General features: G+C 41.2%; 1 protein-coding gene across 5 annotated transcripts in view; it reads left to right on the top strand.

Moving 5' to 3' along the window:
- NLGN4X (neuroligin 4 X-linked) overlaps window positions 1–22806 on the top strand; it is a 218192-nt gene that overhangs the window by 178277 nt on the left and 17109 nt on the right. For all 5 annotated transcript variants that reach the window (XM_075427967.1, XM_075427976.1, XM_075427939.1 and 2 more), the window contains 2 exons: window positions 18553–18738; window positions 20588–21377. In XM_075427967.1, coding sequence (XP_075284082.1) covers window positions 18553–18738; window positions 20588–21377 — 976 coding nt within the window. The remainder of the gene's footprint in view (window positions 1–18552; window positions 18739–20587; window positions 21378–22806) is intronic.

The following is a 22806-nucleotide window of genomic DNA, read 5'->3' as shown; positions in this document are numbered from 1 at the left end:
TGCATTTGTAGTTTTCCCAGCTTCTCTTTAAGTTTCTAGTAACTTATGATCTATTACAGCCTGGCATGCACTACAGAGAAGGATGTTTGCACCCATGTGACTATGCATATCAAGTGAAAAATTTTAAGGTTAGAATTAAATGAGCATACAGCAGCTCATATTAAATTTAGAAAGTAAAAGAAATGTAGTAAATATATTTGAAAACTATAATGTAGTACAAGTGGTTTTGATCATTGTTACTACTCTTCCACTCTTCATGTACAGCAGACAAGGTGCTTCCATCACACATGCCTGTATTAGACAAGCTTTCTTTTACACCTGGTGTTGGTATAGGAGTTCAGATGTCATTGTTATCCAATGTACAAGGGATAAGTAAGGAAGCAGTGCAAAAAAAATCTGAAGGCAGAAGTGTAGCTCGGTGTCTAATATCCTGCTTCCACTGTTTTGGGAGCAAAAAAAAAGAAGAAGGGAGAAGAGAAGGAGAAATAGAGAGAAATGAAAAAAAGAGAGAGAGAGAAAAAGAGAAAGAAAAGGCATAAAGCAATGGAGGGGCTCTCAGAGTTGAAATTTAGGCTTTCAACCAGCTATCGATTTGGTATGAATTAGGACCAGGGGTCAACATACAAAGATCAAGAATGGGCTTCTGCACTGATGTAATACAGGATATTCATGTGTGGGAAATGGAAAAGGAAAGTTGTCACAGTATTTTATTTTTTGAATAATTTAAAAAGAGTGAGAACTCGGCACACAGGAATAAAATAAACACAAATTGCTACAAGATTGCAGTTATCTTGGTGACTGTCTAAGGCTGAAGCCATAGTTCTCAGGTCGAAATTTACTGTATTTAACTTATTGCTTTGAGGCTTTTTTCTTTGTCCTTTTTTTTTAAGTAAGTGTATATATTTTAATTATTGTTTCTGTTCTTTTTAAAGTGAATTTAGTGTTCACTCCAATGGCTAGGTTAGTAATTCCTGAAACAGAAACCCTTCCTTGTTTTGCACAGCTACTTCAGAGCAAAAAAGAGCAACAAAACATGTCCTCAAATCGAAACAAATTCTGATTCACTGGTTAAATCGAGGAAAGCTGAAATGAAGTTAGTGGAGTCATTCAGTATTTCCATCTCAATAGCAGACAGAGCAGAGTCTGCCCTCTTGCCAGTCAATCTGTCCTGAGCAACAGGAGCCACGAGTACTAGAGATAACTTTATTCTCTAGGTAGGGACTGATTTCACCTAAATTTACCTAAAAGGTGGGTGTCATGTCTAAGCTAGTCACTTACATTTGTCTGTTTTCTAGAGAGAAAGAAAATTACTTTGATGGGAAATCAACCAATCCAAAGCTAGATGTCTAAAAAGCTGAAGCTGCTTTTGGAGGGTTTTTTGGTAGTTGTCGGGTTAGTACCAAAATATTAGATTAGAAACAGAGGTTTTAGGTGGCTAATATTAACAGTAAATCCATACATCCTTCCTTATCTCCTCTGATCTGGAGCTCTGCGTGACACAAAGACGTCAGTTATGATCAATGTTGCTTCTTGACATACTCATGCTATTCTTCTCAGGCTATCTATTCAATGCCTATAAATCAACACATAGCTTTCGGTTGAAAATAGTTTTGTCTAAATATGAGGATAGTTTATATTCCAATATCATATTTAGTATAAGTGAAATGCTTTATAGTTGTTAAGCTACTTACTTATTTACATATCTGGACACGGTCTGCAGCTGAAATGTGGCTGCACCTGAGCCTGCTCCTTGCAAATTGAGCTTCCGTGGTTGGAAGAATATAATTTTGATCCTGAGCATGTCCACACTAGTGTTTTAATTCAGAGTGCATTTCCACAGAAAACCTCAAGATTGTCACCACCTCCTTGCACATTGTTTCACATTGCAGAGAGGTTCTGTAAAGTACAGCCTGGATCCTTCCGGGTGAATATCAGCTGGAAGATGTGCTCCCCGTTACGCATGATGTCCTCCAGTAGTCATTCATTCAGCCTATGGGACAGGGCAAGAGTTAGGCTGTAGTAAAAAACTACCTGAAATGTGTACAGTGTGGACGTGCGGTCCAGCTATTCTGTTCTAGACTCCCTCTTGCAGGTCTGCTTGGCACGCTAACATAGGGGTGGCCACCAGCCACAAGACAAGGCTGGAGATGGACAGAAGTAAACTGTCTGGGTGGATTTTTTAGAAATTGGCCTCTGCTATTTGTCTCTGTGGGTGCCCAAATAACTTTTTAGAAGTAAAGGGGAAATATAACCACTGGTTTGTTCGGGTTTGTTTAGCCTCTCAGTAAGATTTCTGTGGCATAGTGAGAAAACCAACTGTAAAGAGAGACTTAGAGTTTTCCTCTTGTGTAAGTGGAAGCTCTAAAGGAGCTCTGTGCGTAGCCGTGTTCTTCACTGCATTATTAAACAGTGCAAGGAACAACATGTAGCTTTGTTATGAATAGGATTTTTTTACAGAGCTTTGGTTTAGAATCAGTTTAGGATTTATTAATATTTTTGAGATAGATCACAAGATTAGGTTGTATAATTATGAACAGCACTTAATCATCAGCCAATTTAACAGTGATTCAATGGAATTTGTTACAATCAAAAAAGCAACTTAAAGATTTGAGAATGGCAATGGTCACCCGAAACTTGCAGCAGGGTTGCACACACAGATGAAGGTTAAATCAAATCACACGTACAGGCAGACAAATAATTCTGAATTGAATTGTATACAGACAGGTAGATGGTTCTGAACCAAATTGCACACACACATGCACACAGAGGTTAACCTATGACTAAAATTTCCCTTTCAGGAGTTTTGTGGATAACTGACTTTTATGTGCCAGTATTCATCAATGGATGGTTGGTGAACCTGAAGAAATCAGGCCTTTGAGTCCTCATGAAATCGTTGACGGATGATCTTTCAGTCCTCATGAACTCTGCCCTGAGAGGCGTCCCAGCTCAGGGGGAGATACTGGGTCACACAGCCCACTGGGGTCCTGGAGAGCTCAAAGAGTCTCACCTTTGGATCACTATTTATAGGAACTTGAGATGATTGGCTTTGGTCAGTACTCTCATTTCTGACCACAATTTCTACTGTGTAGTTCTAGTAGACCGTTCAGGCAGCAAACGGCCTAGGGGTGGCTAGAGGGTGCCTGGCACCCAAATCACTGCATTTGTGTCCAAGATAACAGGACAATGGATCTTATCTTGATGCATTATAGTGGTGGAGACAGCTGAACCACCACAAGCTTATGAGTCTATTCATTTTTAAAGGCTATGTCAAAGGATAGTTCCCAGTAATTTCCATTTGTAGTCTTCTTCCTCCTTGACTGTAGCTAATCTGATAGGTTAAAACTAAAACATTCATCTAGAATGCTTCTCTTGGTAGAATCAGAGAAAAATAGATGAAACTGTTACTTTAGAAACCTTAATTTGAAGAGGCATTATTTTTCTGTACATGAAAGAATGTAGAAAAAATGAGATGCAAGATTAATTACAAGCAATACAGCAAAACAAATCAAGAATACTCTGCATTTCCTCTTAAAAAATATGCATTTTTTTTTATTTTTAGATAATAAACTGTCTTAGGGAAAAGCTACTCAATTCATGTTGTTCAAATCAAATCGGTATCAAAGCAGCTTATTAATTTATTAATAACATATAACTAATCATCAGTGAGCTATACTTTCAGGATCAATATCAGCAATATAAAAGATAAACTACAGTACTGGACACTTAAGAAAGGTTAGTAAACAGTTGCAAATTTCTAAAACTACTACAACTAATCCCTAGAAGTGCTAATCACACACACAAATGCAAAGAGCTAGGTGTGTACCAAGCCACCTCCCAGGCTGCATGGGTCACCAACAGCCCCATGGGCAGGAAGTTCCCGCATTCTCTGTGTGGGGCATACGGCTGCTCCAGCATCAGATGAGCTCCTGCCACTCCTGACCATCCACCGACCTACACAGGGGAAAAAAGCACTCCACGAGGCCCCACACATACCAAGGGTGTCCCTGTGTGCCAGCCCACGTGGACAGCCCCTGGCTGGGCTCAGGTGCCCCACAGGAAGGTGTGCTGCCAGGCTGGAGGGAGTTTCTGATGTCAGTGGCCGTTTCTTGCAACATCAAACCATATCCAGCTGCTGCCCTCTTCCCACCAACGTCTCTCTACTTTTACAAATTGCTATGCTTCTTCTGCTTTTCTTTTCAAGCAGAACTTTGCTTCAGAAGACTCTAATTCTCTGGTTACTACTCAGTCCAGCTGGTGGTCATCTTTCCCTCTGGCACAATAAGTTTGGAGCAAATGTCCCCTAAGACAATTTGGGGTATTTCACATAACACAGATGTGACTCACTCACATTACTCTTTTTCAGCTGTTGCTGTCCACGGCATTTTGCAGTAGGATAGCCATATGGTCACCCTTCCAAATCATTATCTGAGGGAAGACAGATCCGTGAAGTCAAGAACTGAATATTACTGTTAATGTATTTCTGTGTCATTATGTAAAAAAAACAGAAAAGCTCTTCGTTTTCCATATCCGACTATTGCCATTCCTTCCTCTGTTGCACTAAACTAGTGAGAGCACCTTCTAGGTCCTATCAAAACCCCAGCCTATAGAGTTTTAAATCACAGAATGCCCTTCAAATCATGCCATACAGTAAAATGTGAAATATTCTTACCTGCACTTAAAAACACAGAAGTAAAAGTCACAAAGTGTAAATACTCATTTCAGAAAAAAAAGCTGTGTTCCTGTTTATTCAGGGTTTTAGAGTGACACATGAAGATACTGTTCTTAAATCTTCACAGTGGTCATAGAAAAAAAAAATCAGTCTCTTAGTGTGTTGTCCTGTTTTCAGCCACAGTAAAATTAATTTTCCTCCTAGTAGCTTCTGTGTTTTGGATTTAGTAAGAGAAGAATATTGATAGCACTGGTGCTTTCAGTTGTTGCTAAGAAATCAAGGACCTTTTCCGGTTTCCCATAGTCAGCTAATGAGCAGGTGTACAAGAGTTGAGAGGGAGCATAGCCGGACAGCTAGCGCAAGATGGCAAATGGAAATATTCCGTGCATAGACATCATACTCAGTTTATAAATGGGGGTTGGCCGGTGGGCTGGAATCATGTTTTCCCTCTTTTCTGGGAGTTTGAACTATCCCTTTTTTTTTTTTTTTTTGGGGGGGGGACTTCAAACTTTTCTGTGAGTTTGGGGTTTTTTTGGGGAGTTCTGTGAAATTTCCAAAAACCACAAGTTCCATGCTCTGCAATCACTGCTCAGGGACTGGCTATGCAATTGGTCATCAGGTGGTGAGAAAAAAAAATATTGCGTTTTGTTTGTTTTGTGTATTCATTAATACTATGATTAGCATGAATATTAGTATTTTCGTTTGTTGTTTTATTAAACTGTCTTTATGTCAACCCACAAGTTTTGCCTTTTCTCCATTCTGCTCCTCATCCCACTGGGAGGGAAGGGAAAGGGTAAGCAAGCAGCTGTCTGGTCCTAGTTGCCGGCTGCTGGGTTAAACCATGACGTGTATTTATGGACAAATACTTAACTCCTTGCCTGAATTTCTTGAAATGGTTTTGAATAAATATTTTGATCTGGTATTCAGAGCATGAAAGAAAATGTATCCTCATCAAGAAGAGACAGGTTTATTAATTCAGTTAGTGTCATTTGGGACTGACACTTTGCCATGATGATTAGTTTTTAAATTAAGAAAATTTTATTCTTGCAATTAATGAGATTCAGCAGACAACTGTGGAAACAAAAAAATCTTAATTTTTCTAACATCAAATATTCATTGGCTGCAGTTTTACTCAGTAACCTTTTAATACATTTGGCAAGAATTCAAAATCACAAAGATCAACCAGCTTTAGCCTAAAGGTGCTAGAAGAGCTAAAATGTGTTTAGGCTCTGAATATTAATTACCATGCTGCTTTAAAGGTTACAACAGTCACTTTCTCCCAGGGAGGTCATAGTTCTGATTGAATAGAGGCTTAATTATAGAATATTATAGAACATTGCAGTGCGCTGGAGCAACAAAGCCAGCAAGTGGGTTATTCTTTCTTTGACAGTTCTAAAATAATAATAAAGGCATGTGAAAAAGAGAAAAAAAAAATCTGTTAAAAAAGTTGAGGCAATTATGGATTAATAGTTTGTGTTTTCCCTATTGGTACAGAAGAGAAAGAAGATGTTACTGCTGTTCTAGCAACTGTGCTTGTCATTGTTAGAGACTTTGAGAAAGCTATATCAAATACTATTTAGCAATAATGATAAGATTCGTATTACTGCAATTGAAGCAACTATTTTGCGAAAAATACAGGGACTCATCAGACACTTGCTGACATTAAATACCTAGTAATAATTACTAACTAAATATGAAAAAGATTCTTTTGGGTGCAAGGTAATACATTCCACTCAATATGTGTAACCTTGCATGCAGGAATTTATGGCACCATGACATAGGCCGTATAGCATTCTGTATTTAGAGTTTAGTCCTTATGTGATCTTACTTTTAAAACTTGAGACTGGATTTTGCATCTTACTGTAGAAATTTTTATATAGAAAACATTACAGAAATACAGGTATGAGTGTCTGACACACCTGACTTCTTTTTTCTCTTGCATTTCCTTCTCTTCCGCTTCCTCCGTATTGTGAATCCCTTCTACCTGTTGAATTTTCAGTCTTCCTATCACTGAAAAAATAATTACAGCCAGTGCAAAGAGTTCTATTTCCCTTTGCTTAAGCAGGTGAAATGTACTTCAAGGACTTTTTTTTCCCCAGGGACCTCAAGCTTCCCTTGCAGTCCTTCCTAGGAGCGTGAAGGTCTTGTCACAGCAGGCTAAGGTGGTTCAGGATCACAGACTGTCTCGCCTCAAACTGCCCCAGGACTACAGGTCTCCTGAGTCTTGGGGCCTTCTTCTAGCACACTTGTCTGAACTGATAATTAGCTTGGAAACACCAGCCAAGTGATTTGCTTGTTTTGTCTTGAAAGCAGTGCCTAAATCAGTAACATCCATCTGAAAACTTTCATATGCTGTAAGGTATTTCTAATACATTTCTCACTTCCAGTTGTCTGAGTTGTCTGACAGGAAAAGATCTGTGGGAGTTAAAAAGAGGAGTGTGAGTAAATGCCTCGGTGTGGTAATTTCGATGTAGAACAAGGGCTTAACTGTAAATGATAGGCAGCACGGATAACTGCAAAGTTTCACCTTAGCTGCTTTCAGAAAAACACAGAATCACAGAATTACAGAACCACAGAATAGTAGGGTTTGGAAGGGACCTCTGTGGGTCATCTAGTCCAACCACCCTGCCAAAGCAGGGTCACCTACAGCAGGCTGCACAGGAACTTGTCCAGGTGGGTCTTAAAGAAGGAGACTCCACAACCTCCCTGGGCAGCCTGTTCCAGTGCTCCGTCACCCTCAGAGGGAAGAAGTTCTTCCTCATGTTCAGACGGAACTTCCTGTACTTCAGTTTGTGCCCATTGCCCCTTGTCCTGTCGCTGGGCACTACTGAAAAGAGTCTGGCCCCATCCTCCTGACACCCGCCTTAGAGATATTTATAAGCATATGTTAGGTCCCCTCGCAGCCTTCTCTTCTCCAGGCTGAACAAGCCCAGCTCCCTCAGCCTCTCCTCATAGGGGAGATGTTCCAGTCCCCTCACCATCCTCGTAGCACTCCGCTGAACTCTCTCAAGCAGCTCTTCATCTTTCTTGAACTGGGGAGTCCAGAACTGGACAGAATACTCCAGATGGGGCCTCACTAGGGCAGTGTAGAGGGGAAGGAGAACCTCCCTCAGCCTACTGGCCACACTCCTCCTAATGCACCCCAGGATCCCATTGGCTTTCTTGGCAGCCAGGGCACACTGCTGGCTCATGGTCAGGCTGTCGTCCACCACGACACCCAGGTCCCTCTCCACAGAAGCTGCTCTCCAGCAGGTCCACCCCAAGCCTGTACTGGTGCATGGGGTTATTCCTCCCCAGGTGCAGGACCCTGAATTTGCCCGTGTTGAACCTCATCAGGTTCCTCTATGCCCAACTATCCAGCCCATCCAGGTCATGCTGAATGGCAGCACAGCCTTCCGGTGTATCCACCACTCCTCCCACTTTGGTGTCATCAGCAAACTTGCTGAGGGTACATTCTAACTCTTCATCCAGGTCGTTGATGAAGAAGTTAAACAAGACTGGGCCCAGTACTGACCCCTGGGGGACACCACTAGTTACCGGCCTCCAACTAGACTCAGCGCTGCTGATGACAACACTATGAGTTTTGCCATTCAGCCAGTTCTCAATCCACCTCACCAACCACTCATCCAGCCCACACTTCCAGAGCTTCCCTAGGAGGATATTATGGGAGACTGTGTCGAAAGCCTTGCTGAAGTCGAGGTAGACAACATCCACGGCTCTCCCCTCATCTACCCATCCAGTCATGCCATCGTAGAAAGCTATCAGATTGGTCAGGCATGATTTCCCCTTGGTGAATCCATGTTGACTACTGTCGCGTTAAAGGCGGGGGGTAAGGGGAGTCTGATATTCAACTAGCCTGCCAGAGCCCTTCCAAGGATTTTCACTGAAACAGTTTCGCAAAGTTGAAACAATAGTTAATTTATTCAAGCGACAGTTATCACAGATTCGGAATTGCCGTTGATAAATTCACTGTCTACAAAAGTTGAGCTCAAAGTAATAGTTTAGCGCTTTAGTTAACAATGTGTTCCCGGGGATATATCTGACAAAGTCAGAGGCGCGACTCTTACCAAAAAGGCGTCCCTTCTTGGGGGGGGAAGAGAGGTTCAGGCCCGTCGACCCGTCCGTCAGGTGAAGTTCTCGCTTGGCTCCTCCTCCCAAAGAGAGTTTTCAAGTGCCAATTTTTATATGTTTGGAAATCTTTTTGCGAGGTGGGACTAAGTCAATTATTGTGTATCGATTGGCTCTTGGCATGGAATGTCGTGTCGTCAGAAGCGGGACTCAGCAGTGTGACACGCCTTCGGAGCGGGCATCTTGGTATGTGCATTCGGGGGCCATCTGTGCTTTGTCCAAAGCAATCTCTGAAGCAATCTCTGGCTGCGCAGCCTCCGCGGCGCCCCACAGATCACTGAGTTTACAGTGATGGGCTATCCCCCCTTACTTTTGTCTGATAAGATAAGCACCAGTTATTTACTTCGTTAGCTCTTCGGCTCTTGACAACCTCAGTCCCTTTGTCTTTTGTCTTGCATTCGACAAGTCCAGCAAGGCCATCGATTACATTATCCACCCCGTGACTTTAGTCACATCTCATCAAAAAGGAATATTAGATGAATTTAGGTTCAGACGGGTTGAGGGGCTCATCTTCCTCCCTAATAGGAGAAGGAATTAAAGGAACATAATCAGGGTTATGAACTTTAAGCATTCTAATATGCGTACTAAAAGTTTTAGCTAATGAAGATTGTACACATGATAAACCCACACAAATAACAATAAGGAGTACAATAAACATCAGTACATATTGAATCAAACTTTGTATCCATCCACTAATGTTTAGTCCAAGTCCATTAAAAACTTTCGAGATCCACCCCGTCCATTCCCAGGGCTTCTGCTTCATATTTTCACGGAGTTCTCGAGACTGTTCCTCAATGTTACGTATTTCATCCATGGCTTGATGTAAATTGATGGATACATTTGGGATAGAAACACAACAGGTTTCATCAGGATAGGAGGCATTTAGCCATCCCCAAACACCACTTTCTTTTAACAAAATCATATCTAAGGCTAACCTATTTTGTAGCGTCATTTTGGATGTAGCTTGCAGCTGCAAGTCAACTGCATTAATTGCTGTTTTTGTCCAGTTTGCTAGGGATTCTACTTGCCATGTCAAATTTTCTATATATAATTGATTATTGGTAATTACTGTCCAATAACCCCAAAAAGCTTTCATTCCCAAGTTTATTCTCATTGCTGGTGTATAATAGCTCGGCCAAGCAAAAAGATTACCATTTTCTTGCATAGAGTTCCACATTTGTGACTGTCTTTTAGCTCTATGTCCTCGTGATTTAGTTAAGGATTGAATGAAATTAAAAGCTATAGTAGGACACAAACTTGGAATACCTAGAGTACATTCTAATCCATCCCAGTAGGGTTGAATGTAGTCTGATATTTGTCCGTTAGAACACACCCATACAGTTTCAGGCGGTGCAGGTAGCATTAAAGTGCTATACGTACTATTTTCGAGTTCATCGAGGCTATTATGTCCATTTAGATAATGCTGGAAAGGAACTCGGCATCTTTTGGCCTGTGGCTCAGCATTGTTGCTAGAAACTATATGATATGCCCATGTGTTAACCTGTTTGGGATCCACTTTTATCATACACTCTGACCTTGTCTAAGGGATTGGAGCACTATAATTATGACATAAACATACACTTCTTAAAGCATGGTAAAGGTCTGCAACCATCCATACCCATGGGTAGTCATCAATATTAGAACAAGTTATCTTGTTAGTACAATTCCATAATTGGACTGGCCCTAGCGGCGTGGTAATTGGAGGCTTTTCTCCCTATTGTGTAAAACGAGTTCTATGATCAACAATAGTCCACATACAAGGTACATCATTAGATTGTGGACTACACTTAGATCCATAGTTTGAGGGAAATTCAATACACCATTCAGCTTGTACTGGGATACTCTATTTAAAGGTAATAGGTACACCCCAGAATGGTCGAGGAGGCTGGTCAAGCCAGGGTACCTCCGTGCAGTCGACAGACAATTTTATCTTGTTGTTTATCAGGAAATTTTTGTCAAACTCTCGAGTGCAGTTAGAATTAGACCATATGTTGGTATAGTTAAGATTTGAAGGATAAGTATAATGTTTGTAGGTAATTCCACTTCCCCATGGTATGGAGATGGTATTGTCTTTCATTTCCCATAAATCCAGCAGTGCTCCTTTTAAGTCAAGGGGAATAACCATAAAAGGGAGTCCCTCTGCAGGGGTTGTTGGCAACATAAGACAAGTGGTTCCCTGAGTCCAATTCATCATTCTAAGAAATCCTTGTAACAACTTAAAGGCTGTGTTTTCCTCTATCATACCCAAAGACTTTTTTGATTATAATCTCTATGGAACACATGCACAATTATTACACCTAATATGTAAACACATGTTAAATTTACACATATTTGTCTACCACTGCCAATGCATGATAGAAGATTCATATTGACAATTCTATAGTAAATTATAACTATGAAAACCACAACAAAATAAAGCTATTTTGCATTATAAAAACAGTAACCTAAACAATAAAGTAAAAAGTAAAAAAAAAGGTCACATAATATACAAGTAAAATTAGAAATCAGTATTCCTATCAAAATTAAATCACTATTGTCCTTTTTGTCAGATTGTGTCAACCTTCTGGAAACTTTGGTTCACAGATGATTCCACAGATTAGGACTAGAAGTATCCCACAGATAAAACTCAGCAGTCCTTGACGGCAGTCTGTTTTGACACGTGACAGTCCGTGTTTTCAGGCATAGTTTCCCAGCGTTTGGAAAATACCTGTAAACAGAAAAGAAAGGAAAATGCTCGGTTGTCATTGAAACTGGCATATAATAAGTTAAAAGGTAGGTACTATCCATCTAGCACTGATTCGATGCAGTTTTCCAGAGCTATCTTTCGCTTCCCAAGTGTAAAGATTTTTTGGTTTTGTTAATACTAGTGCCACTGTTCCAGTCTGAGGCATTTTAACCTGCACTGGCTGGCCTGCGTAAAAGCCAGTAGGGTGTTCTGGTTTTACATCTGCCTTTGGCACCAGAGTTGTGGCAGAAGCAGAGAATGCTTTCATTTTGGGACAGCCGTCTCCAGCCCATCTATTATTTAATTGATAGATGGCGTTGGATAATCGCAGATGCCACCCAGATTCGTGGGTTTTAGCAAATCGCTTAACTAACCCGTTTGTTCTCTCAACAATACCATTTGCTTGGGGGTGGTACGGAGTATGGAATACCCACCGAATTGCTTCTTCTTTTGCCCAGTCTTGTACCACTGTAGCTGTAAAGTGTGATCCGTTGTCACTTTGAATCTCCTCAGGAAGGGGGAGTGTGCTGAACCATTCCTTCAGGCTGTAAACTGTGTTATCTCCAGTTGCAGCCGGGACAGCTGTTGCCATGGTAATTCCTGAAACAACTTCCACCCCTACTAATATATGTTTTTTACCCCCTGAGGGTCGCAATGAACCTATGTAATCAATTTGCCAGGTGTGCCACAGTGTTTTTTTATTTCGGACGTGCATGGGAGGTGCCTTACTTGGATGATCTTTATTAAGTCGCAGGCGACACTGTGAACAGGCAGTGACCACTTGTTCACACAGTTTTGTTGACACGGGCCATCCTCGGGCTATGCCTTCCCGATACAAATCAGCTTGGCCGGTGTGCCCTTGTTTTACATGTAACCATTCAAGTAAACGTTCCCATTCTAATTCATCACTTACAATATCAATTTTGTGTAGCTTTGTGAGGCTATCAACTTGTTGATTGAACTGGGCAGCAGCAGAGGCTGATCGATCATGCCCTTTCACCCAACCAATGTGCAGTATCCTTTGTTCTCCTATTTTTAGCAATTGTTTCCAGCTGTCAGTTTGCCAGACTGGGACTCTATTTACCTGCCAGGCGTTGGCTGCCCAGTGGCTAACCCACTCGGTAGCTCCTTTAAAAACAGCATATGAGTCAGTGTAAATATAGTCAGCACCGTGTTGTGCAGCTAATAAAACTGCCCTAAGCTCCCCCATTTGTGCACTTCCTTTACCTGTTTCGCTGACCCGTTCTCCCGTGGCTACTTCCAGTGCCACTGCATTATAATTCCACTCATTATTTTGCCTGTAGGATGACGCATCAGTGAACCATACCCCTTCGAGGTTGCTGGTTTCTGTTAGAGGAAGCGCCTCCCGAATTGGAGATGGTTTGCTTGGAGGAGTTTGGAACAGCGAAGTATTATCTGTATCTTTTTGCAGTTTAGACACTTTAGTGCTGCCCTCTGTAATAGGCATAGTGTCATGGATGCTTTCCAGATAGGCATACCACTTACGGACCGTGGGCTTTTGGGCAATGCCAACAGGCGGCACCATCCCTTTAAATATTGTGTCTAGGAGGCGGAAAGGTCCCCGAATGATTACACTCTGTTTTTTTCTTATTTGTTCCACTCGCTCGTACCAAAGACAATAGTCCCTTTTCCAGATCTGAGTATTGCAATTCAGTATCATTAAAGGACTTTGAACTGAACTCAAGTGGACGCTCAGGCCCTTCAGGTCCTTTTTGCCAAACATTACAGTGAGAACCGTGTTCACTAAATCCCCATTCCACATGAATTGGATCAGAGGGATGTACAGGACCTAGCTGCTGAAATAGTCTCAATTCTTTTACCAGTGTCTCCAGGGCATTAGAATGTTGATTTGTCCACTCCCGTGATTTCTTTTTTCACAGTAAATTGTAAAGGGGTCGAGCAATGATAGAAAATCCAGGGACATGTTTACGCCAGTATACTAAAGTTCCTAAAACTTGTTGCAATTCCTTAACATTAGAGGGATCCTGTCCCTGTTCTATTTTCTCCAGTGTGTCAGGAGGGATAGATAAGGCTCCTTTGATCCACCAGACCCCTAGAAATTTAACTTCCCGTGCTGGTCCCTGACACTTGGATGGGGGAATTTCCAGACCCAAGGCTGTTAATTGCAATGTCACATCATCCATAGCCTGTTTAACAGTGTCAAATTGTTCCCCTCCAATCAAAAGATCATCTATATATTGATATATAGTAACGTCTGATGGAATAGGAATTCCAGTCAGTGTTTTAGCTAAAGCATTGTGAGCAATGGTGGGGGAATGTTTATATCCCTGAGGCAGCCTGTTAAAGGTGTATTGTATCCCTTTCCAGGTAAAAGCAAATTGGGCTTTATCATGTTCCTGGAGTGGAACCATAAAAAACATATCTTTTACATCTAAAGTTGCCATCCACGTGTGAGATGCTCCCTGTATCTGAGTTACTAATTCTGCAATGCTCGGTACAGCTGCAGTTAAAGGTGCAGTGTTGGCATTTAATCGCCTGTAATCAATCGTGAGTCTCCACTGTCCGTTTGGTTTTTTTACTGGCCAGACAGGGGAGTTATAGGGTGAGTGTGTACGAGTGATGATGCCTCGGTTTTCTAAGTCTTTTACCACCCCGTCAATACCCGATTGCGTAGCTGCTGGTAAGGTGTACTGTTTTGTGTTTGTAATTTTTGTTGGTGGTAAAGATATGGACATTTCTAATAAATTAATTTTTTTAGGCTCATTCTGTTTAATTTCTCGCCCAGCAAAACTCCAAACTGAACCATCAGGGAGTTTCCACACTCTGCCATACAACAAATCAAATCCCAAAATATTAGTGTTAGCAGCACCGACCAATACTTCAGTGGGGGTTAATCTTGGTTCGCCCGGGAGCCACAGGGTAATTTTTGCTGTAGGGCATTCCCTTATGACTCCATCAATGCCTGTAAATTTTACTTTACGGCGACCAGGTTTTACATTTAAGCATGTTGCAGTCTCCTTGGTGATTACCGAAATTTGAGCACCAGTATCAATGAGAAAATTTACAAAAACTTTCTTTGGTCCCACCGGGATGGCAATGACAGGTTCGGGAGGTGTATCAGAGACACACTGCATAGCTAGTACCCACCGAGGAAGGAGGCTCACAGCCCTCCCCGCGGATAGGCATTTTTTGCCTGAGGGTCTGTCAGATCAATTAGCTCCTGCTGTGGGGCGGAGGGTGCAGTGTTAAAAGTTGCTTTGTTTTCTGCCGGCTGACCTGTCTTTGTTGAATTAAGCTTATGGCTTAACGACTGTACCAGAATTTTTAGGTCAGTCGTGGATATACCAATCAGTAGATGCCGTGGCACCCCAATAGCTCGAGCTTTACGCCAGAGCTCGTTACGCTCCGTATCAAATTTTAATTTGCATTCAGGCTTAGCCTTAGGGCTGTGAATCTGGCGAAGTCGCCGAGGTGGCGGATCAGATAACTGTGAGGATCTGATCCATCTCATCCTGTGCCCGTAGTTTACTATATCTTGTACAAATTCACTCCAAGTGATTACTTGATTTTGAGCTTGGTCCTGATCCTGATCCTGCCCTCGACGTGGGCGTCGGCCTTGTCTGGGGCGAGCGACTTGAAGTCGATCTTGTATATTGGCCACATATGTTTTTAAACTGTCTGGGAGGCCTCGGATCAGTGGAGTTAATCTTGCCGGATCTATAGGGGCTAACATTGGGGATCTTATTAACACATCCCGCTCATGCATTGCTTGTATGCAGGCAGCCTTTTGCACAGATGTCACCAAATCAGAGAACCCTGAGGTTTTTATAACAGAAGGTTCTCCTCTGTCATGTGGGTCTATGCCACCAGCCCAATAAGCAGCTCGCATAGTTAATGAATAATTATGATTACCTGGAGTGGTAGTTAGGAATACTCCAGGACCCCAGTAGCCTCCTGCTTCTTCCTCATTTAAGAGGATTCGATCTCCCCCGGTAAGGGAGACTCGACACACATATTCCGTCTCGGATTCCTCCGGACGCCTGGAATATTTTTCCTGCAATTTTGCCAGTTCAGCAGGAGACCATGGAATGGTTCCTACAGTAGTACGAGCCTGTTCTCCACCCTCATCGGTGGTTTCTGTTTTAATCAGTGGTCGAATAGGTATAGGTTCTGGGGCCAAATCATAATCAGAATTTTCCTCCAGTTCATCATTATCATCCCTGTCCCAAATGTCTCCATCCCACGTCTCGGGATCCGCATACTGTGTTAATTTGCGGACTTGTTTAGCTGAGACCGAGGACGGTGTCGGGTTTAATGAGAGATTTAATTTTTCTTCTAAATGTTTTTCTCGCCTATTGGCCCAAAACAATTGCGATTTAAGGTAACTGATTTCACCTTTTAGGGTGTCGATTTGTGTCTCAAATTTCATTCCACTTTCCTTTTCAAAAGTCAGGGAAGTTTTCAACACTTCATTTTCTGATTTTAGTGCAGCATATTCTACATCTGCAATTTTTTCAGGTGGTGGGGACTCTTTAATTTCTTTCTGCGCGCAAGATAGGCAAGCCCCTAATACAGCACAAATAAATTTTTTGCCTTTAGTGCCTTTGATCTTTTGCTCATTTAAACACTGTTTTATACGTTCTACAACTTTATCCTCATCTTTCCAGAATTTCTGGGCCCATTCAATACCTGCTTGTGAAGGTGCACACTTATATTTTTGTAGCAGTTTATCCACGGCAATCCTGCCAACTACGCCAATTTTTTTACTGTCGCTTTAAAGGCGGGGGGGTAAGGGGAGTCTGATATTCAACTAGCCTGCCAGAGCCCTTCCAAGGACTTTCACTGAAACAGTTTCACAAAGTTGAAACAATAGGTAATTTATTCAAGCGACAGTTATCACAGATTCGGAATTGCCGTTGATAAATTCACTGTCTACAAAAGTTGAGCTCAAAGTAATAGTTTAGCGCTTTAGTTAACAATGTGTTCCCGGGGATACGTCTGACAAAGTCAGAGGCGCGACTCTTACCAAAAAGGCATCCCTTCTTGGGGGGGGAAGAGAGGTTCAGGCCCGTCGACCCGTCCGTCAGGTGAAGTTCTCGCTTGGCTCCTCCTCCCAAAGAGAGTTTTCAAGTGCCAATTTTTATATGTTTGGAAATCTTTTTGCGAGGTGGGACTAAGTCAATTATTGTGTATCGATTGGCTCTTGGCATGGAATGTCGTGTCGTCAGAAGCGGGACTCAGCAGTGTGACACGCCTTCGGAGCGGGCATCTTGGTATGTGCATTCGGGGGCCATCTGTGCTTTGTCCAAAGCAATCTCTGAAGCAATCTCTGGCTGCGCAGGCTCCGCGGCGCCCCACACATCACTGAGTTTACAGTGATGGGCTATCCCCCCTTACTTTTGTCTGATAAGATAAGCACCAGTTATTTACTTCGTTAGCTCTTCGGCTCTTGACAACCTCAGTCCCTTTGTCTTTTGTCTTGCATTCGACAAGTCCAGCAAGGCCATCGATTACAACTACTCCTGATAACCTTCTTTTCCTCCACTTGCTTGGTGATGACCTCCAGCATAAGCTGCTCCATCACCTTTCCTGGGATGGAGGTGAGGCTGACCGGCCTGTAGTTCTCTGGGTCCTCCTTCTTGCCCTTTTTGAAGATTGGAGTGACATTGGCCTTTCTCCAGTCCTTGGGCACCTCTCCTGTCCTCCAGGACCTCTCAAAGATGATGGAGAATGGCTCAGCAGTGACATCCACCAGCTCCCTCAGCACTCGTGGGTGCATTCCATCGGGGCCCATGGATTTGTTGGCGTCCAGATCACTTAAGCGATCCCTCACACTGTCCTCCTCGACCAAGGGAAAGTCGTCCTCTTTGTAGGCTTCTTCTCTTACCTCCGGGACCTGGGATTCCTGAGGGCCGGCCTTAGCACTGAAGACTGAAGCAAAGAAGGCATTCAGTAGCTCTGCCTTCTCTGCGTCCTCCATAACCAGGACACCTGCCTCATTCGGCAGTGGCCCCACATTGTCCCTAGTCTTCCTTTTGCTGCTGATGTAGTTGAAGAAGCCCTTCTTGTTGTTTTTGACATCCCTTGCCAGCTTCAATTCCAGGTGGGCTTTGGCCTTCCTCGTTGCATCCCTGCATGCTCTCACCACATTCCTGTACTCTTCCCATGTGGCCTGCCCCTATTTCCACATTCCATGGACCTTTCTCTTCCACCTGATTAACAAAATTAATCTCGGTCCTAGTCTTTCGGTCATTTTGTTTTCAGTCGCAAGACAAGCAGCAAATGTGTCACACTTTGTTTCTAAAATCTGATAACCATAGTACAAGAACAAAAAACAGCAACGCAGCTTTCCCTGCAATTTTGAGGAGGCAAAACCTGATTTGTTCGATAAAATCTCCCAACCAAAGGGTGAATTGCCAAGGGTTTACCTGCTGTAATCCTAATAAATATCCTCTATGTAACTGGAGTATAATTGTTTCCTAGGCCTTTTTCCTGTTCCTTTTACTGTTTTCTTCATCTTTCCTGTTCTATTTCTGAGTATGGCTATTCATATCACAAGTACAGTAATTTAAAGAGCTGTGTAGTTCAGGACAATTTTGGTCCTTTGTAAGGAGCATTTAAATTAAGATGTTAAAGAGCCACGTTCTCAGTGGAAGACTGAATATCTCACTTCTTTGAACAAAAATGATTTCCCAAGTTTTTATACCTTACTCAGATAGAGTTACCAAACATTTAAAATCTTCAGTCTGTATTGTTGCATTGATATAGTATTATTTCACAAAGGAAATAATGGTTTTTCATAAATGTGACCGCTGCAGTAGAGAAAAACATAACAGAACCAAACAGCATATGGAATGAGTTCTACTGCCTGCATTGGAGACATTTAACTAGGACCATGACCTTTGGGGAAAAAAAAAAAAAAAGGCAGAAGCCCGGAAGGTAAAACGATGGGAAGAGGTGTTGTGAATATGTGGATACCCTGTAGCTGGCTCTGTATCTAAACTAAATTTGTAAATTAAACTAAAATTGTCTTTTTTTTGCATTATAGGTTTTTTAAGTACTGGCGACCAAGCTGCAAAAGGCAATTATGGATTGCTTGACCAAATCCAAGCTTTACGCTGGATTGAAGAAAATATTGGATCTTTTGGAGGAGACCCAAAAAGAGTTACTATTTTTGGATCTGGGGCAGGAGCTTCTTGTGTCAGTCTCCTGACACTCTCTCACTATTCAGAAGGTAACAATCTTCTGAGTAAAGCCCTTTTTTTTTTTTAGATGTTGTAGTGTAACAAAAATGGCCATATCAGGTAGGCTGAATTAAAATTACTTACGGTCTGTAATTTTTGTAAAATACCTACTAGCTAGTATTCTGGGTTTGTATTAGTCAACATAAATATTTTATGTGAAAAATTAAATGCTATTACAGCAGAGATTTCATGCAACAAATGCCATGGGCCATATACTTTTCCTAGCTTTATCAGCAGTCTCCACTGGCTCTTCTATCAAAGAATTTGCTGTAATTAAAATGGAAAAGAGCAATGACCTTTTTCATTTTTTACACAGTCCAGTCTGCACTTCCAATATGTATTTACATGCTTTCCTTACTTAATAATAACATAACTTAACCTTATTAAAAAACGTATTTAACTCCGCATAAGTACTGTGTGACCCAAACAGAGTTTTTAAGATTCTGTGTTTGAACTGTGGGATTTCTACCCTCAACACCTCACCCCTCCAAAAAAAAACAAACACCAAAAATGTACAGCACCAGTACTGAACCATAAATGTTCTTGGTGATAAGAGTAAATCTACAAAGAATTTATAAAACAAGATAAGATCAAGATATCTATTGTATTTATAAGTTTGTGCTACTTCTGTCACATTAAAACAGACAGAAATCTACGGCAGAAGCCTAAGCCCTAGCAAGCAATTGTAAACACACACTATTTGGAAATACATAGAATTATGGCTGACAATTTAGTCTTTTGATAAAAATAGGTTGCAGTGAATAAGTATTGAGTAAACCATGCCAAAATCAAACAGACGGAATCATGAAAAATTTAACTAGTCATATCATTGAAATTTTGTAGTGTGTCCAGTAAGTAGTGATCACAAAGGTGTATCAACCACAGCCAGTTTTTCCCATAAATGCTTCAAGGTCTTTAAATATTTTTGTAGCTGTTACTGTCTTTGACATTTCAACAGCTTGACAGTAGAAACCACGTGCAGAAGAGGCCCAGGCATTTCAGTTTAAGTATAAAATAGACCGTTTTAGTGATCTTACCAGGAAAAAACAGATGGGGCAGATTCACCAGTAAGCTCCATTTGTTTTTCACTGCTCTGGTGACACAAAGAAGCTCTTCAGACTGGGCCTTTCATCTCTCTTTATGTTAGTACATGTGGAACAACCAGAAAGAACTATTGAATCTTGTCTTATTCTCTTCTAAAAAATGTAAATGTATTTTAATTCAACATATATGCAGTGTTAAAACACACATACACACAAAAAAAATTTAAGATGGTAAAGAAGAAATGATGTCAGAGTAGAAGAATCAAGCTTATTAAATTGGTTTTAGCTTAGCAGATTTTTTCAAATTATATGATGCATGGCTTCTGTGAAGGAAATGAGAGTGTGTAATTTTCATTTGACCTTTAAACTACCGAAGAGCACATTTATAAGAGTCATTTACATGGTGAAGAGGATATGATTGCTTGTAGCTGCCACTTCTTTAAAGAAATTTTAAAAGGACTACCACTGTGTTAACGCGAGGGGACCTCCAATAAAGATACGAGAAAACTGCAGTACAAGCATGAGTTTTGTTCTTGAAACAGTAACCTGAAACCTTCATGCTTTATGTATGTGATCATGAAGAACAAGAGAGATTTTAATTAGTAGCCTATTAGAGATACTATAAAAAGGGAGCAGTGAGTAGAATATAAGGAAATTGAATTGAAATTTAGGTATATGCATCCTTTAGTTATTGTATAATCAAAGCTGGTTTTGCTTAGTGAAAACTGCTTTTATGTTTTTTAAATATTTTTTTAATATGTAATTGGATTTGCATTTGAACATTTTGCACTTGCAGGTTTGTTCCAAAAGGCAATCATACAGAGTGGAACAGCCCTGTCCAGCTGGGCAGTGAACTACCAGCCTGCCAAGTACACTCGGATATTGGCAGATAAAGTGGGCTGTGACATGCTGGATACCACTGATTTGGTTGAATGTCTTCGGAATAAGAATTACAAAGAACTCATTCAACAGACCATCACTCCAGCCACGTACCACATTGCCTTTGGGCCTGTGATAGATGGAGACGTGATTCCAGACGACCCTCAAATTCTCATGGAGCAAGGGGAATTCCTTAACTATGATATCATGCTGGGCGTGAATCAAGGGGAAGGTTTGAAATTTGTAGACGGAATTGTAGACAATGAAGATGGTGTTTCCCCCAATGATTTTGACTTTTCTGTCTCCAATTTTGTGGACAATCTATATGGTTATCCAGAAGGGAAAGATACACTGCGAGAGACCATTAAATTCATGTACACTGACTGGGCAGACAAAGAAAACCCTGAAACAAGACGGAAAACCCTGGTCGCTCTTTTTACAGACCATCAGTGGGTTGCGCCAGCTGTTGCTACTGCTGACCTGCATGCTCAGTATGGATCTCCAACGTATTTCTATGCATTTTATCACCACTGCCAAAGTGAAATGAAACCCAGCTGGGCTGATTCAGCTCACGGTGATGAAGTCCCTTACGTGTTTGGGATTCCCATGATTGGCCCCACAGAACTGTTCAACTGCAACTTTTCCAAGAATGATGTCATGCTCAGTGCAGTAGTTATGACATACTGGACTAACTTCGCCAAAACTGGGTAAGTTTGATCTCCAGCATTCGTTTTTGTTGATAATATACTTCTAAAACGGTCAGTATCCCACAGCAGTGGCTTCAAACCCTGATCTTGCAGTAGTATTATAGCGCTATTTGTGTAAGAGAGAAGGTAACTGGGGCTAATTAATATTTATGAACTTTTAATTAGTGTGGTCCCTCAAACTATTTTCTTTCAGTAGCTCAGTGAGAATAATAACGCACTGCATTTTTGACTCGAAAAATAGGGCAATTATTAAGACAAATCATGTCTCAGAGAAAAGGCCGCTCACTTAAGTTGCTAAAAAATCAGAGTCAACATGTCTGTTACTTGAAGAAGGAACTGTCAGGCAGATAGCACTTATCTGCAACAAAAGAAAGGAAGTTCTTCTTTTTAGTGACCTTCACAGGAATGGGGACTCAAGAAGGAATTGGAACAGAAAGGCAGACACTGGAAAGATTTTTCCCTCAGAGAGCTATAATGGCAATAATAAGCACTTGACTGAAATAAAGAAGAGACTCTGATATAAATTTTGCTTTGACAAGGTTGAAAATTTGAATTAATTCTGCTTACAAAACAAAATAAAGACATCAGTGTTTTTCTGAAATGGAGTTGTAAACATCAAGGAAAGAACACTCAAAGCACCTTAATCTGTGTGTGCTATTAATAGTTTTTGTTCTGTTCCTAAAGCATTCCTTTAAAGACTATTGCAGGGTTTTACTTGAGCAGCAAGGGCTTTTTTGTTAACCTTGAGTCTTCGGTACTGAATTACAACAAAGATACTTGTGGCAGAAAGGGGCTGTAAATCTTTCCAATGAATGTTTAATGTCAGGATTGGGCTCTGGAAACTGCTGCTTTACTGCACTGCAGTGAGTGGTATGCAGCTATAAAAGAAATATTCAGAGATGCCTAGTCTGAAACACTCAGAGGCTTCAGCAGCTCTTGCAGCCTTTGATGAATCCAAATGACATTCAAGACAGAGGGATTTTGCAGTATTAAAAACCTCAAGCAAGAACTGAGTAAAAAACAATCAAATACTTTAAGTCAATACACAAGGCAAAAAGAAAGCTTTTGTTGCGCTGCATTTTAGACAAACAGGTACTTTTGCATGCAGATATCCCACAGTACTGCAACAATATAGTGGATTAACTGTTGAATATTTGGACACATTTGGCAACAAGAAGTCATCAGCACTGGGATGGTAAAACTTTAGGATGAAAGCTTGGTTTATGGACAGAGAATGACGCATGCTGGTTGTACTGAATACTCAGATGATTATACGATCAGTCTGCCTTTATTTTTATAGATGAAGTGCCGCATATGCATAGAGGACTTCAGATCCTCACAAATATACATCATTGGAACTATTATGAAGATACAAGTTCTCTGCAGTCACACTACTGTTTACAATCATTATATGACTATTCCTTATAGA

This window comes from Opisthocomus hoazin, chromosome 1 (genome assembly GCF_030867145.1).
Source record: "Opisthocomus hoazin isolate bOpiHoa1 chromosome 1, bOpiHoa1.hap1, whole genome shotgun sequence".
Classification (NCBI taxonomy): domain Eukaryota; kingdom Metazoa; phylum Chordata; class Aves; order Opisthocomiformes; family Opisthocomidae; genus Opisthocomus; species Opisthocomus hoazin.
Note: the sequence above shows the minus strand (reverse complement) of the source record. Positions and strands in the feature narration are given on the sequence as shown.